Source organism: Salmo salar, chromosome 09 (assembly GCF_965601325.2).
Source record: "Salmo salar chromosome 09, fSalSal1, whole genome shotgun sequence".
NCBI classification, from domain to species: domain Eukaryota; kingdom Metazoa; phylum Chordata; class Actinopteri; order Salmoniformes; family Salmonidae; genus Salmo; species Salmo salar.
The window spans coordinates 69,312,981-69,330,542 of record NC_138299.1 but is presented as its reverse complement, the minus strand read 5'-3'; the positions used below and the strand labels follow the sequence as shown (position 1 = coordinate 69,330,542).

Genomic DNA, 17,562 nt, shown 5'->3' with positions numbered 1-17,562 from the left:
ACAGATCCTTGCGACATGGGGCCGCTAAAACATGGTGATGCCGGCGGATGAGTGACACAATGGGCCTCAGGATAAATTCACAGTATATCTGGGCATTCAAGTCTGAAGTCGGATACGATGCCAAACTGCAGTCAGGTCAAGACCCTGCTGAGGACGACGAGCACGCAGATGAGCTTCCCTGAGATGGTCTCTCACCGTTTGTACAGAAATTCTTCGGTTGTGCAAACCCAGTTTCATCAGCTGTCCGGGTGGCTGGTTTTAGACGATCCCGCAGGTGAAGAAGCCAGATGTGGAGGTCTTGGGCTGGCGTTGTTACACGTGGTCTGCGGTTGTGAGGCCAGTTAGACGTACTGCCAAATTCTCTAAAACGACGAAGGCAGCTTTTGTTAGAAAAATTATGCTTAAATTATCTGGCAACAGCTCTAGTGGACATTCCTGCATTCAGCAGGCCAATTGTGCGCTCCCTCAAAACTTGAGACATCTGTGGCATTGAGTGGTGTGACAAAACTGCACATTTTAGAGTGGCCTTTTATTGTCCACAACACAAGTTGCATCTGTGTAATGATCATGCTGTTTAATCAACTTCTTGATATGCCACACCTGTCAAGTGGATGGATTATCTTGGAAAAGGAGAAATGCTCACTAACAGGGATATAAACACATTTCTGCACACTTTGGGAGAAATAAGCTTTTTGACCGTGTGAAAAAATGTGGGGACTTTTATTTCAGCTCATGAAATAACACTTTACATGTTGCGTTTATATTTTTGTTCAGTTTAGTTAATTATACACACAAACTACACTGTTTATATATCATTCTGCATTGACAACTCAAATGATCACAGATTAAGAAGTTTGTAGGTTTTATTGTAGTTGCACTCAAACTTAAAATACTGTTATACAGTATTAACAGAACGGCACAGGTGTTGATACATTCTGTTTGCAATAGAATTCTAATCATTAGGGATCATGACTATGGGTGTCATCCAAACCGGGGAATCATGTGTGAAAATCAGACCTCATCAAATCCTATTGATATCAATGAGAGTTTTGCATCCAATTCTGAGTTTAGACATGCTTGGATCTCAAATTAGGATTCAGGTCACACCCCATCCTGTACCATTTCCCAGTAAGAGTAACCAAATAAAACTGGCCCATTTCTGAAATTCCTTTACATTATTCTCAGTAACAAATAAAAACCTTTCTAAATCAGTGGAATGATATGAATGAAGCACACAGAGGTTCAGTCCATCCTTGTGATTGCACCCGTAATGTACTGTGTCCAACCCGTTAACACTGCCAATTCTTGCCAAACCATTTGATTGTCCAACATTTTAGAGGTTAACAGTGTTGGACAGTGCTGTTCGAAAACAAACCAGTCATTGTTTGGACACACCAGTTTCAGTAAGTCAAACAGTGCATAGATAAAACTGCAATACAATCTCTCCCATCATTACAGTCTGTACACTTTATGTGGACAATATATTCAAAATTGAGTTATGATGCCAGCCAAATAGAGGGGTGTCTGAAAAAGTTGGGCCAATTGTGCAGCTGTGGTAATTCTTCACCACAATCATGATTACACTTTAATTGCTAAAGGCAAATGGCTTTTGTTTCTAGGATGGTAAAGCTATAGACAGTGCAAATAATTAAATAAAAGTTAAACTCACTTTCAATACGGTGAAACAACATAAACAGCGCCACTTTGGATTCCCCAGGTAGTGGTGCACTATGGGGGAAATCGCTGTTCACTCAAATATCACAACAATTGACAAAAATCAAGGTGAGATGCAGTGCTCTGCACAATAAAGCTAGTCTCCAAAGTAGGCACATCAGCAAATACACATTGAAAGGGTGCGGTGAGAGGGACTCCTTTTGCTGTGCGGGAAGACAAAAACCCATTTGCTTGGGCACACAAAGAAATGATAGCTACACACATTGGTCCATCTCTAGAAGCCTCCTAAACCTGGAGTATACTGTAGTCTCCAAACCATTCATATCCTCATTATCCCTAGCCCAGTGTCTTTATGGCAACCACTTCACTAAAGTTAAACATATACATGTCCAAGTCCAGTGAGCAGGGTTACATTCTTTTCTCGAAAAAAGTCTAACGATTGTGCTAAAACAGAAGTAAAGGCGAGATTGAAGAGTTGGGAGTCCAAGGTGTACCGCCATACTTATTGGCAGTGCCATTTCGCCAATAGATGCAGGTTTATCCATGTGCTCTTGTAATCAGTTGGTCTTAAGCGTACAATGAACAATTCACAACTTCTGCATGGAGTCCCTCACTATGAGATATTGCTCCTAAATATTGAAAGAAAAAAAGATAAGAAAAGTCATATGCTGTGGGGTTTAGGTTTGTACACAGGGGAGTAAGGAATTATAAAAATTGGAGGTAGCAAACCTTCAAGATATATAAAACTATACAAATAAGAATGTTTTGTCGCACAAGCCTGTTCATACCTTGAGCTGCATTTGACTGAAACATTTTGTTTAAAATAAATAAAATAAGTGGAGTAGTACGTGTCCATGATGACTCACTTGTTAACTGGAAATGAGGAAAAACAAAACAGCAATGATAGCACAATGCATGTACACTTTGGACAGACAAGTTGCTACATTATATGATATACTCCACTCAAGAGTTTCTATACATGTTTCATACCAGGGAACTGGCAAGCTATGATCCTTGAAGATCCACTTTGATTAAAATACGCACTTGCTAATGGACAATCTTTGTCAGCTAACTACTAGATGAACTGGTCAACAACTTATTTGCCATTTTATTTTCTAGTCATTGAGGCACTGATAGAAGTAGTGATAGTTGCTGCTTTGATCATATTTGTTCCTATATGCTTTCGGTGAATTTTAACTGTGAAGACACTGTAGCCCTCTCACAAATACAAATCCAATCAATCACACCAACTTGATATGCAAATTGCACTTGTGTCAAAGATGCACTGGGTGATGTGATTCCAAGAAAATGTTGTCAGTCCAACTAAGGCTATATCATTAACATACAAGAGAAGATTGTCAAATCAAAAAACCTTGGCCCACCAGTCAATGAGGACAAACGAACGCACACCGCTGATGAGGTTAGGTGTAGCATCAAACATTCCCAAAGAACAAATATTTGACACAGCGGATGGATCAGAGAAATTCTGGCATGTCCACAGCTTTATCTGATCTGTATGTACATAGCCTATTTGACAGACATGCCCAGGTTAATGACACAACCATTCAGAGCAAGCAGACTTAGAAGTCTTGAGTAGTAGTAAATCAATTTCCCTTTTGGGTGAGGCAATGGGCTGGTGGACTAACGCTAGGATTTGACTCTGGTACCCCTGGCGATGGGGGCTATCTCTCCTCAGTCTCCGGTGATATCGAGCGGTGGTGTTTCCTCAGATGGGGTGTCCATATCCATGATGGGGTTGACAAAGCACTCGTATTCAGAATCCTCTGCGTTCTCCTCAGCACTTTCCTCGGCATGCGCGCTCACAAAGTCGTTCTCCCACTCCAGGGCGTTGGAGTCCTCCGAAGCGGAGGCCGGACCGCTGGTCGCCTGCTTATCGCCCGGCCGGAGTGCCGCTCGGAGTATGTCCTCCTCCGTTTTAGACCTCTCCCACGCTGTGACCGTCCGGTTCATCCCTGAAGACAAGGACAACGTGATACACCGAAACATGGAATTAAACCTCACATGGTCGTTCAACTGGTGGTTTTTGAGGGTTGAATTTGACAATTGCTGTCGTTGTTCAATAAAACTGCACAGTGTAAGCAGTACAAGTTCAGGGAATGTAGTGCAAATTCATGGAATGCCACCAACAAAACATCCCAAAGGGGACAATAAGTAAAATAATTAGACAAGCCCCCACCTTCCTCGTCCTCCCACTCCAGGTCCAGTGAGGTTCCGTCATCATTGGTGGAGCGGGTCTTGGTGTTGAAGTCCCAGCTGCTCTCCGTGTTGGGAGTGATCACGTTAGTCTCAGAGGACAGCCCTGATGACACAAACAAGTTACAGGTGGTGTTAAAGAGCAAGAGGTCTCATAATGATGCATGAGGATGACCTTTCAAGGATACAGAACGTAATTTATCTTAAAATATAATTTTTGTATGCACAATTTAAGAGTTTTATCAAGCACAGACTATAATATATAGGCTACAGAAAATAGTTGTGCTAAAATAGCGGACTCACTGCTGCTCCTGAAGGCTTCCGACGTGGCTTTCACATTCTGTAGGTAGACATCAAAGTCTTCACCGGAGCCATGCCTAGAACAGAATCCAACCAGTGAAAGAGAAACTGTAAATTTGACTCAATTTGACACACAGACCATGAGGTGGTAGACATTTCTGCTTTGTTGATATACTCACTTTTTCAGATGGGCTGCGCCACCTTTGACTTCCGCCTTGCCTTTTGTCCATTGTGCAAGCTTATACTTTGAAAAATAGGAATACCTCAGAAAAACACTTGGTCGAAATGGTAAACAATCATCTCTTGAAAATGTGTTAGTGAAATGCAGCCAATCAACTGTTAAAATTGATTAAGGTGGGAGCTGGGCAAACACATATGAAACAGAAATGAATTAAAAAGACAAGTTAACTTTTTGTGAACAAAATCTAAAAAAAATTATGTAAATGTCATGTTATAGAAGTGTGCAGACACTAGCAATTTCACTTGGTTTTCGAGAAGCTTGCCCCGCCATCGAAATACTACCTCATGCTCGTTTTTCAGTTGCAGGGGCACAGATAAACCAATAACAAAGGCTCCAAAAACACACAAATACATCCTTTTAGAAGGGAATAGGCTCTCAGTATAGTGTTGTAGGTCTTTAGATGTTGTACACATGAAAGTGTATCATTATAAACTTTATCCACAACGTTATATTCCATTTTGTTGGACTCAAGCAATACTTTTCCGTGTGTGAATATGCGTAGGCTTTTAATCACCACAACGGGAAGGAAAAAGCAAGTGCATCCTCGCACAAGGAGATGTGTCGCTCGAGTCCAACAAAATGGAATATAACGTTGCGGATATGACACAATTAAGTTAGGAATTAAACAATTTCATTTTTACAACATCTAAAGACCTGCATTACTACAGTATACTGAGCTCTTTGCCATTTCCAAAAGGATGTATTTGGGTGCTTTTGGAGCCTTTGTTCATGTTAACCAAGAGGAAAGCTGTGGAATGACAAATTAAAAAAAAATCACAGCATGGACAAACAAAAGAATGGAAGTAAATGGTTATATCATTTGAGGATAGGAAATGGAGTGTGGACAAATGCTCCAGTTAATTCAGGTAAAAAAGGAAAGGCAAACCAAATGCCAAGTCTGTTTTTTACAGTTCAGATAGTTTGACTTTAAAAGGACACTTGCCTGGGGGTACGATTTACAAATTCATATAGAGATACATACCATAGGCTACATTACTTTAGATTGACCACCAGTTTATGTGGTATTATGTACTTGAAGGGGTTATCAAGAGAAGTAGGGGGAGAGCCAAGGAAAAGCTGAGTGAGGCGTAAAAAAGTAGTGAAGGGACGACAGGCTCACTTCAATAATGGCCGCCTCACCTCCTTTATCTTTCGATCACGTGCCAGCCTGGCAGCCTCACGCTGGGCAGCATTTATAGCCTCCTCTTCTAGCCTTAACTTCTCCTCTTGTGCCAATAACTGAGCAGAAATGATGGAACATAAAGAACACAAAATTGAGAACAGAAAACTAAGACTGCAAAACAATTATGCAAAGCAAATAATGGAAAATTAAGATCGAACCAAATTAAAATAAGCCTTTTATGAGCACTTAGTTAAGATAAGTTGATGCTTAGCCTATCTAGCAACATGAAAGGCACTGCAAAGCTTATAAATGAGAATTTGGGAAGTGTAATGATTCTGTTGAATTGAACCTTCAATTATCAATAAGCAAAAAAAAAAAAAAAAGGTTCTATGTAAAACTACATCTGCATGTATCCATCCCTTTCAGAGGCTCTGGTCTATATACCTTACATAGATGGAGAAGAAACTAGTTGCTTGAGTAAGCCTACCTCTGCTTGCAGCTTCTCGTCTATCAAGGTCTGCTGATTGGAAATTGCAGCATAGCGGTGCTCTTTGAGGTGGAGGATCTCATCTTCGCTGATAGGCCTGGTATCAAAATGAAACAAAGATTACCTCAAGCTAACCTTGACTCACCAAGCCCTGATTAACATTATTCTTCTGAAATGCATTTGAAACATACCTGGGACAGCTTTGTGGGCTCTCTGCCTGAAATTAGAATAAGACAACTTCAAACCAAAAGTGGGCAAAGAATAATGTGCAATACGACAACACTCATTGTGTCTTCTGTGCATCTTCAGACAATATCACCCTTTGGGATTATTTCAAATCAAACAAATATGGTCTACATGTTCACACTTACCTCATCACTCTCAACAAGGTTTTCAAACTGTGGAGACAGAACGGCAATGTAAGTATTAGGTAGTTACATCACCTTCTTTCTTCAAACCAAGTGATGAATGATGAAACATGTCATCTTCCAGAAAGATCTAAGTACAATACCTCTATTGTGTAATGTTCCCCAGCAGTACTGCTTCTAAAGTATTTTGACCTGCATGGACAGAAATATGAAAACACTGTCATCCATTTAGGCTGCTTTTGGTCACTGTGACTTTACATGATTGTCATAACTAGTTCTTTCAATCGAATATATACTGCCTGACATCAAAACTAACATTAAAGCCTAACTGATATCAATAACATCAAGCCTACAGTTTAAATCTGTGTACGCGACTAATACACTTTGATTTGTCACCTCAGAATGTGATTTTCCCTCTAAGGAAGGATGTAATGACTATTCTGCCTACAAAATGTTTTAGATTTGTTTAAATCAGAATTCAATAAAGCATAATCAAATATTAAAAGGAAACGCATCATGCACTCCCACAAATGATGCGTGTCTGTATGGCAAGACGCATACGATGTTTTATTTTACCTTTATTTAACTAGGCAAGTCAGTTAAGAACAAATTCTTATTTTTAATGACGGCCTAAGAACAGTGAGTAAACTGCTTTGTTCAGGGGCAGAACGACAGATTTATACCTTGTCAACTCGGGGATTTCGATCTTGCAACCTTTCTGTTACTGGCCCAACGCTCTAACCACTAGGCAGGGTGAGGAACGCTTCAGTATTGACAATAGAGTTACAGATTGAACAATGAGACAGATATTTCACCGGATGTACTGTAGACTTTAGTCTTGCCAAAGTTTCCAAAAATATCGTTTTTTAGGAGTGCAAGGGCGAATTTAGTTATTGCACACGCGCACTTCACAGGCGTTCCCTAATGGAAATGTGCAAATAAATGGTAGAATGCGCCAATAGGATCTCACTAGCTCCAGCTTGACTCTGCCCACTATGACTCATTTGTTCACATTGGAAACGACAGGCTGTGGTCTATCTTGGGTTAGTTATAAACATCTTCGGTACAGTATAGGTACTAGGTTTAGAAACTATGATTGCTGATGCTGAAAAACCTAACTACCTAGTAGAGAAAGGTGTTTGACAAGCAACTGTGGCACGTATACACCCTTGGGCACCGTGGAGGTTTTAACGCTGCATTGTAACGTTATTGTATGACTGCCAACCCACTGAATACTTGTGTCTAGTTAGCTAACCTAGGCTGGTCAACGCTAGTGTAAAGGGCGTATCACTTACCCGCCTCCTCGTTTTATCCTGTTCGCTTCTCTTCTGAAGATCCCAGAACAATAAGCCCAACAGTTCCCCATCGCATTCTGTCAAAAATACAACTTCGTTGGGTTGGGTGCTAACTTCCTGGATAATCTGAGAAATTAGTTGGATAGCTAGCACAGGTGTTTCATTCCTAAAATCTTCAACCCGTCGCCGCGGACATTAGCTAGCTCTTAAAATTAAAGGGTGACATGACACCCAATGCACAACAGCTCATCGTGATACAGTCTATATTTTTATATACAGAAGCCTGTTGAACATTAATCAGAAAAATGTGGCTAGCAACAGCCGTGGTTTTTTTTGAAGTCTCAGTCAATACTTCCTTTTCCTCGTTCTAGGCACGTGACCCATGTTTAGCTACGGAATCTAACCTGGCTCAAACGAAATGTGCACGCTTCAGATGCAAAAACACTGTTTTGAGACAACAAGAAACTCCTAGGCCCACCATTATTTTTGTAAGATCAACAACTTTTTGGGTGGCTTTTTCACCATCCTCTGTAGTTCTACATAGGACTGATATAAATGAAAACATAGACCGCATATTATATGTTGTACAACATTACAGTAGCCCACATATATTTTAAAACATTATTTTCTCCATTGACACATTGTTCCCTTGGCGCAATTTGGTAGATTATAATTTCAACACTCAATGATAAACATATGTACACGGTAAGCATAAAAAATTGACATCTTTAAAAGTATAGATTGGTAGTGGACTTTGAAGTTGCCGCTCAAGGAGATTTTGGGGGGTAAGCCTACCTGTGACCTTCCAAATCTAGTACATGAGAAGCCTGGGCTTCTAAGTTTAGTGCATATATTGCATTCAGAGCCAAGTGAAGGGATGGTGGTAATACCAGTTGTGAAGTCGTAAATAATGTTTTGTTGTTGTTATTGTGGTAATTTCCTTAGTAGGTGACATCAGAGGTCAACATTTGGGAACTCTGGGATGTAGACCTAAATGGTGCTTTTAAGACAACTGGGCAGTGTTGTAGTACTCAAGTCCGGTTTCCAGACCACATTGAGTGTCTCGGTCTTGGATAAATGTTTACACCGTCTGAGACAACGAGGACTCTTAATTTTTTCCCGAGACCAGGAGAATAAAAAAAACTCATAATTATCATCTCCCATTCAGTCAGCAGATAAAACCGCTTCGCCAGTCCAAATATCCGCACTCCTTTCATGTCACCTTAATATCTTATCACTTACTTTATCCTCAAACTTTGTTTGAATTTCCTTGATTTGCTGGTAGAGAAGAGGGGGAAATTGTGTGAAAGTTGCATGCTTAGTATTAGTAAGGGGAGACTGAGGAAAGTTGTAACATATTTTGTCCTATCTAATATAGACCTGTTTGGGTTAGTGCTAATTTGTAGAGTGCAGTGGTGGAAAAAGTACCCAGTTGTCATACTTGAGTAAAAGTAAAGATACGTTAATAGAAAATGACTCAAGTAAAAGTGAAAGTCGCCCAGTAAAATACTACTTGAGTAAAAGTCTAAAAGTATTTGCTTTAAAATATACTTAAGTATCAAAGTAAATGTAACTGATAAAATATACTTAAGCATTAAAAGTCAAAGTATACATAATTTCTAATTCCTTATATTAAGCAAGTCAGAAGGTACCTTTTTCATGTTTTTTTGTTATTTACGGATAGCCAGGGACACACTCCAACACTCAGACATAATTTACAAATGAAGCATGTGTGTTTAATGAGTCCGCCAGATCAGAGGCAGTAGGGATGACCAGCGATGTTCTCTTATTAATGGTGTGAATTGTACCATTTTCCTGTCCTGCTAAGCATTTCAAAATGTAACTAATACTTTTGGGTGTCAGGGAAAATGTATGGAGTAAAAAGTACATTATTTTCTTTAAGAATGTGGTAAAGTAAAAGTAGTCAAAAATATAAATAGTAAAGTAAAGTACTGAAGTAGTACTTTCAAATATTTTTTACGTAAGTACTTTACACCACTGGTAGAGTGGCTCTTTATTTGCCATCATAATGCATTTTTTTCACCATTCTGAATCTCTATAGAATCTTCTTCTTCTTCTTCTTCTGTGGAGTTTAACGGAGGTTGGCATCCAATATGTTGCATTACCGCCCCCAACTGAACTATAGTATAAATCCATTACACTTTGTGATACAAAATGGTAAAAAGGGAAACAGGAAAAATATTTGTAATTACCCTACCCTTATTAGAAACCAACTACCCCATTCCACTACTTTTACCCTACTTGCTCCTGCACCAACGGCCTGGGAGGATGGGATACCACCACTAAACACACCCTGTAACTCTTCTGAAGTCAAATATCGTATACCCAAATACTTCCCTGCAGCTGCCACCACAACATCTATTTTCTGTGACTTACGTTCTATTTCTGCGATAGAGTCGATAACCACTGCTATGAACGCTAAGAAGCCAACCTTACTGAAGCATATATCAATCGTTGGCCTATCCCTCTGTGCTGACACAGATCTACTACTCTCAGGATCCCTCACCCTTAACCCATCCTTCTCTACTTTCTTCTCTGCCTCATCATACAACACCTTTTGCACTACTCTGACTCTAGCCACCTCAACCTGCCTCGTACCGGACACTTCCGGTCCCCCCCAGCAACATGGGCACCCCTACAGTTGACACACACAACTTTATCCATGAAACTACATAATGCTCTATACCATGCCCTCCTGCACACTTCCCACATCTTGGAATCTCCCTCCTACAAACTGCTGTGACATGGCCATAAATATTGAACGCAGTGCATATGGCACAAAAGCTCTAACAGTTTTCTAGTATGACTTTGTCGGGTAAAGACTCACACCTCAAAAGGTCTGACAGTGACTCCTCTGTTTCACCAAGCTCACCACCAGGTCTCCTTTGCAGTAATTGGTGGGCATCACAAACACCAGGAATCTTCAACTTCAATTGCACCTGTCGTGGAAAATTGTCTTAAGAACATAACACTCTTACAAGAACTTGTGAATTCAATATAGACTTTAATACAGAGTAGCAAAGCCGGGCCCTTCCATGGAAGGACCCTACCACACACGCAACAGGGCCGAGCCCCTCCATGAAAAAGACTAAATTGTCATATTACAGAGTCCTTTTTTTATATGATTCTGTCTTTGCATAACGTATAGAGTCCCCTCCCTCTATATGAAAATAGCTTCCCTTGACCGTTCTTTACCATTATCTCTCCATATCCGTTGTTGCTTGTTAACGCCCACATCTGACAGCTGTATAGATTATAATGCTAGCAGGGCCTCCTCATGTGATTTCTCTGTACTTCTTTGTCTGGCTATCTTGAGTATTTGGGCCCTTTCTGCATAACTCAAGTCTGGTTGTCAGGTCGCTATGCCTCCCACCGTGGCCTGTTACTCTATCAGAATCGGATGTCTTCTTCTCTTCCTATAGCCAAAATATTTATGTTCTTTCCCCCTCAGCACATCTTCTTATCTCCCACACGCCACCTCCACACTTAACGCTACCACAGAAATGACTCCTTTTAATGGTGCCCTGTTCCTAAGATTAAAGCAAGAAACAGATCTTGACACAAGTTGCGTGACATGCAGCGCCCACTCTCTCTGGTCAGAAGAAACACAAACAAATAGCTCAAGTCCACAACAGCTTACCGTCAACTCCTTTCCCACCCACCCTGAAACCACAAATGGATCCGGCAAAAGGCAAGGATCCACTTTCTCCCAAAATGTCACTCCTACTGGACCAGATTCTTCTTTATCATGTCCACTGATTACAGACTTGGGTTCTGAGCTCTTCACCACACCTTCCATCTCACTTAACTAGCCCTCATTCACTTCAATTTCCCCTCCGGAACCCAGTCTGGCGCATGGCTCACTCTGTACTTGACACCAAACTTCTTCAACACCCCATCTTCGTTTTTATTGCCATCTTCCTCAAATTCAACCTCTACTTTTCACATTGTCTATTTTTCCCCTCCATTCCTCTTCAGAAATCCACCTTTCTGCGTCCCTGTCCCAATATTCCTCTCCTCCCGACTTTGCTTGCAACCCGGTGGCATCCCGACGTAGCTCCATCTCATAATCGTCTTGCTCACCTCGGAAACGTGTCTTCTCCGAGTGCCAACATTTTGAGAGCATGATTAGTGGCCACACACAGAAAAACGACCACCAAACTCAACTCTCTTCTCTTCATTCAACTGCATGGCCTTCTCTCTTCCACCTTCCCACTTGGTCATGAAAGCAGCAGAAGTGCACCAGTAATTAGGTCATAATAAAGATTGTCCATGCACCACACCTGTGTTAGTTTATACACAGCCAATCAGCAGAGAACAAACACGCACATTAACAGGTTTATGTAATTACCCTTAGTTATCAACTCCAATAAATACTTTGGCCTGCAAACACTTGCATAATATTACCATATTTCAAAGAGTGTATTGCATATTTTACTGTGGTTTCAGGTTTAGTCAGGCTACTTTGATTCTGGTATTGTGTAACAGTGTTGCTTCCGTCCCTCTCTTTGCCCCAACCTCGGCTACAATTTTGCCAGGCGGGACTAGGGGTACAACTGACATTGTACACCTAGTTTCTTTCTGTGACCATGAAACAGTGAAACATTATTAGGCCAAATAGTCACAGAACGGGGCCAGTCATTTCTACATGATGTCATTCATAAAGATTATAATGCATCTTTAACCACCATGCGAGACTGATAAACCTGCCTTCATTGAGCAGAAAGAGGATTCTCCTATCAACTTTCATAATAACCAGTTCTCCTTATGAAAACCATCACTCACTGAGCCTTTCTTCCCATCACCATGTTTCACAGCAAATTAATATCCTTACTGGCACGGTTATCGATTAAAATCTGATAATCCACGTTTTTTATTTACGGCTATTTTAATTCCCAACGCAACGCAGGAAATCATATCAAATCCCAATGCACATCCTCAAGCATCCCCCCATCCACCTACTTACCTCCACAGCATCCCTTGTTCCTCTCACAATAGCGTCTGGCATCATCATGGAAAACGTGAAGCAGAGCCAAGCTGGATTTTCCATGATGCTAGTGAGTTAACAGAAGAAAAAAAATCACTGCTGTTCCAATTTTATACACTGTATATTGCAGAGGAGGTACTGCCAATGAGTGGTTCTCCGTTAAAATAAGTCAAATAAAGTGAACATAGTATGATAATTGGCTATGGTGATTATACAGCATGTCTCACATCATTCTAGGTTGACTAAAAATGGAAAATAGTGAATATGGTAAAATAAATCTGCAGTTTGTGTGCCATCTTGTCAGTAATAGAACACACACACACACACACACACACACACACACACACACACACACACACACACACACACACACACACACACACACACACACACACACACACACACACACACACACACACACAGACACACACACACACACTACAGGAAGTGACTTTACACCACAAATAGTAGTGGTAATTGACATCTAACAGATGCTCCTGTTCTTCAACATGTCTCTGAAGTACTTTGCTCATTTCCCATTTCTTCACAATGACGTTGGAGTCACCTCAACCATATGCGTGTAGGAGCCTGCAGGTCTTTATAGTGTCCGAAAGAAATTACTCTGTCTGCTGCCCAGAGTAGTGACATTGTAAAATATCCTTTAAAATATTCCCATTTATAGTGGATAAATGTGCATTCATATAACAATGGACTAGGTTTGTAAAATTCAGGTACATTTTTTAAAATTCCTACTTTTTGCAGAAATTCCAGTTGGAAGATTCACAGAATCTGTATGGAATAAACAGGAAATCCAGAATCCTCCAACCAGGAATTTAAGGAAAGTTACTGGAATTTCGAGTGAGGGAAAATCCAGATGCATTCTCCATTCATTCATGAATGATATGTAAGGTAGTCATTCATTCATCACGTCCATCTCAATGGATATCCCAGTGTGTGTGGTTCATGACAGACACACAGTATTACCACTCAGTACATTGCAAGGACATTCCACAAACATTCCCAAGACACTCATATCATTGGAAACCATCTAGTTGGTTTTTAAACGACTACACATTGTAGTAATTTAAAAAAAAGACAACTACTGCACAGACTGTACAGTGTATACAGTATTCATGAAGGAAGAAATTGTTTCCCTCTTTCTCTATGGGAAACTGTAGGAGAAAACGTGGCTTTAGTGTCCTATGTTGAGTTTATTAATAGATGTTATATATCTCAGAACTTCGAGCAATGAAGGAGCAATGAAAAGCCTAGACAACTACAATGGTAACTTCACATCTGCCATCAAAGAGAGCCTTCTGGTCTCCCTATAGAACACATTAAAATACATACTCTTCCACCACTACTGTAACTCCCTCTGGCTGGTAAAAAAATGTATTTGATGACTTTAGACAAAGAAATTCCCAGAAGCTTTGCAGACAATCTTTTGCTTTCATTACAGCAAAATCGACCTCTATCAAAATCTATAACAGTAATTATGTTTGGGCAATTCCAAGGTAACAGAATGATGCTGAGACTCCGATCTTTCACTTTAAAACGTAAGTAAAAAATAAAAATAAAACTATGATTGCTAAGTTAAACAAACCATTACAACTCTATTCACAAGGACTACTTTTAACAATTTCCACATAAATGGTTACAAAAATACAATTACTTAATGAACCGTGCAGATACAAATGTTGGTAACAGAATGATGGCACAAACAGCACAATCTATAATTCTCCTACCAAACTTTGCATCTGCACTGTTCTTCAAGTAAATGTATTTTTGTAAAATGATCTGTGAATATTGTTAAAAGTCATCCTTGTTGTTGCTGTATGTTTTAAAAAAAAACTTAACTCATTGGTTTGTGTTTGACATACATTTTAAAGTAAAAAAAAAATATGAGTTTCCGCATCACTCTGTTACTGTGGATTTACCCATTTATAATTTAATTTATATTGATCAAAATACATCAAAGCCAGTGAAGTATCCTTCATCAAAGAGAGAGTAAGGATTCAACAGCATACATCAGAGGTCGCATGTTCTCCAGTCTCCTGTCATTTTATTTATACACAAATAGAGTTTTATCAAAAATAAATAAAATGGAAGTGTTAAAAAATAAAACATAGCTATGAAAGACAATCAAATTAGGACTAATTCAAGCCGGCACTGACCTTTCATAGACTACACCTGGGTGTTTCTTTTCTTTCTTTAAATTATTTCTCCCTTTTTCTCCCCAATTTCTTGGTATCCAATTGGTAGTTACAGTCTTGTCTCATTGCTGCAACACCCGTACGGACTCGGGAGAGGTGAAGGTCGAGAGCCGTGCGTCCTCTGAAACACAACCCAACCAAGCCACACTGCTTCTTGACACAATGCCCTCTTAACCCGGAAGCCAGCCGCACCAATGTGTCGGAGGAAACACGTACACCTGGCGACCGTGTCAGCGTGCACTGCGCCCGGCCAGCCACAGGAGTCGCTAGTGCGTGATGGGACAAGGGCTTCCCTGCCAGCCAAACCCTCCCCTAACCCGGACGACGCTGGGACAATTGTGTGCCCCGCCACGGGTCTCCCGGTCGCAGCCGGCTGCGACAGAGCCTGGACTCAAACCCAGAATCTCTAGTGGCACAGCCAGTGCTGCGATGCAGTGCCTCAGACCACTGCGCCACTCGGGAGGCCCTGACACCTGGGTGTTTATAGAAATTGTTTGAATTCCGGCCTTACTCTGAAAGTGCAGTCAAAATCATGCTTTCTGTGTTTTATCAATATTTCCACACTATAAGGTTGGAATAATACTGTGAAAGTGTGCAAATGATGATAATGCCCTTTTAGCGTAAGAGCTGTTTGAAAGGACTGCCTGAAATTTCAGCCTGTTTTGGTGGGATGGCATTTTGGCCTGCATAGTGACATCACTAGGTGGTAAATTAGTTAATAGACCAATAAGAAAGAGAATTCCGAACCTCTCTGCCAATATCAGTTCGTTTTCCCCTCCCCACTGAGACCACTCCCAGACAGTCCTAGCAAAACTCGTGCTTGAGAAACTGCTCGTTGTGCTAAGAAGCTACTTTTGTTTATTTTTGACGATTTTAATTTGGAAACAATCAAAGTATGGTACATCATTGTTACCCAGAAATGATTTAATATTGAGATAAAAACAGCTGCATTGGATCTTTAAAGTACTTCAACCGGGGGCTACCTCACCTCTATTCAGTAGATCTGAAACAGCAGTACAGTAGCGATGTAAGTAGAATCTGTTTGTCATTGTTAAATGTCTAGTCTACACTGGACTGGTGCTGGTGGGTTTTCTAGTGGCAGGCCCAAATGAAGCCATTTGCCTAAGCCGTCTGTTGAGGGGATGGAGTGTGAGTGACCCCCTGTGGAACCGTGTTCAATTTCAGCACTGCCTGTAAGCCCCAGTACACAAAGGTGATAAAGACAGACACCGCTCCTTCTGAATATAGGTCATTTAGCAGCATTTCCTACGCAGGGCAGACTCCTATGTAGCTCCATGGGGAGCGATGAGTGTAAATTGCTTCATCTTCACTTTCAATACTCTCTGTAATAGCTATGTACAGCGTGGCTCATGTGGCTTTATTGATGATCCAACATCTGTTTTGAGATCACGCAAGGTTAAAACTTTGACATTCACTGTAACCTACTACAGTAGTGTGGCATTAGCCAATCCCTGATCAGAGATTCTCTCTACTGCTTAGTGCCCTCCCGTAATAGGTTATTTGGGCTACACAGGAAAATCCTATTTAAATTCAGAAGACATGTATATAGAAGTGGAAAGACCCTGGTTTCCCTACTTTCTGGAAGTGTGCTGGGTGCAAACAAGTTTCCTGCTACTAGGACATGCTCTCTCTCTGTTTGTGAGGGGAAGCGGGTGTCATTAATCAAAATGATGTGATCTAATTTCATGTGTACTGTGTGTATTCTATTCCCAAGTGTAAACTTTGGACGGATGCATGCATATTTCCTAAAGAAGTAAGTGGAGCCGGCCGGATATCATCAAATGTGACCCAATTCAGCAAGCTAGGTGTATGTCGTTTTCCCCCATGTGGGCCAGGCTCCTATCAATTTGAGTTCTAGCCAATGAGCTTCAGCCCCTCACCATTTGAGTGACAGCTAGCAAGATGCACACACAGCAAAGTGAGGGAGCAAACATTATTGCATTTAGCAGAAGCTCTTATGTAGAGCAACTTACAATAGTGAGTGCATAGATTTTTGGTACTTTTTCATACTGGTCCCCCATGGGAAATGAACCCACAACCTTTATATTGCAAGCACCATTCTCTACCAATTGAGCCACATGGGACCAATTATTATTGCATCAGCATTTTGTATATAGATACCTCCTCAACGTTTGCTCTGTCTTCATTCTATCTAGATCCTGAAATCTGGGTCCCAGAAATGTGGTACTTCAACCCAGATCAGCAATGTCTCCCAGCCAGAGTCACATCCATAGTGATCCACTAGATGGTGTAGATAAGGGTCTGTCTGAATATAATCACCCTATCTCTGCTCAGCACATTTCTGTGCTGAGCAGAAATGTTTGGAATTGCCCAAACATAATTACTTTTATAGATTTTGATAGAGGTCGATTTTGCCACATGTATAGCCCCGTTGGAAAATGTAAATGGGCTATTTGAAAATGTAAAAAAAAAAAAATGTTAATCACATTTTTATTTGGCGTACCCTCCACAGCATTGGGGCGGCAGGTAGCCTAGTGGTTAGACCTGTATCCGAAAGGTTGCAAAATCGAATCCCTGAGCTGACAAGACAAAAATCTGTCGTTCTGCCCCTGAACAAGGCAGTTAACCCACTGTTCCTAGGCCATCATTGAAAATAA

General features: G+C 40.7%; 1 protein-coding gene across 2 annotated transcripts; it reads right to left on the bottom strand.

Moving 5' to 3' along the window:
* Window positions 1-3,090: 3,090 nt before the first annotated feature.
* Window positions 3,091-8,071, bottom strand: LOC106611615 (AP-1 complex-associated regulatory protein). Of its 2 annotated transcripts, none has more exons than XM_014212006.3 (10): window positions 7,703-8,071; window positions 6,551-6,599; window positions 6,411-6,437; window positions 6,231-6,256; window positions 6,040-6,136; window positions 5,570-5,668; window positions 4,368-4,432; window positions 4,192-4,265; window positions 3,872-3,994; window positions 3,091-3,647 (listed from the first exon to the last, which is right to left on the bottom strand). In XM_014212006.3, the coding sequence occupies exons 1-10, from the start codon at window positions 7,771-7,773 to the stop codon at window positions 3,367-3,369; spliced, it is 912 nt and encodes a 303-aa protein (XP_014067481.1). In that variant the 5' UTR covers window positions 7,774-8,071; the 3' UTR covers window positions 3,091-3,366. The 2 variants fall into 2 exon arrangements, with proteins under 2 accessions (XP_014067481.1, XP_014067482.1); XM_014212007.3 differs by having other exon boundaries at window positions 4,368-4,426.
* Window positions 8,072-17,562: the final 9,491 nt, after the last annotated feature.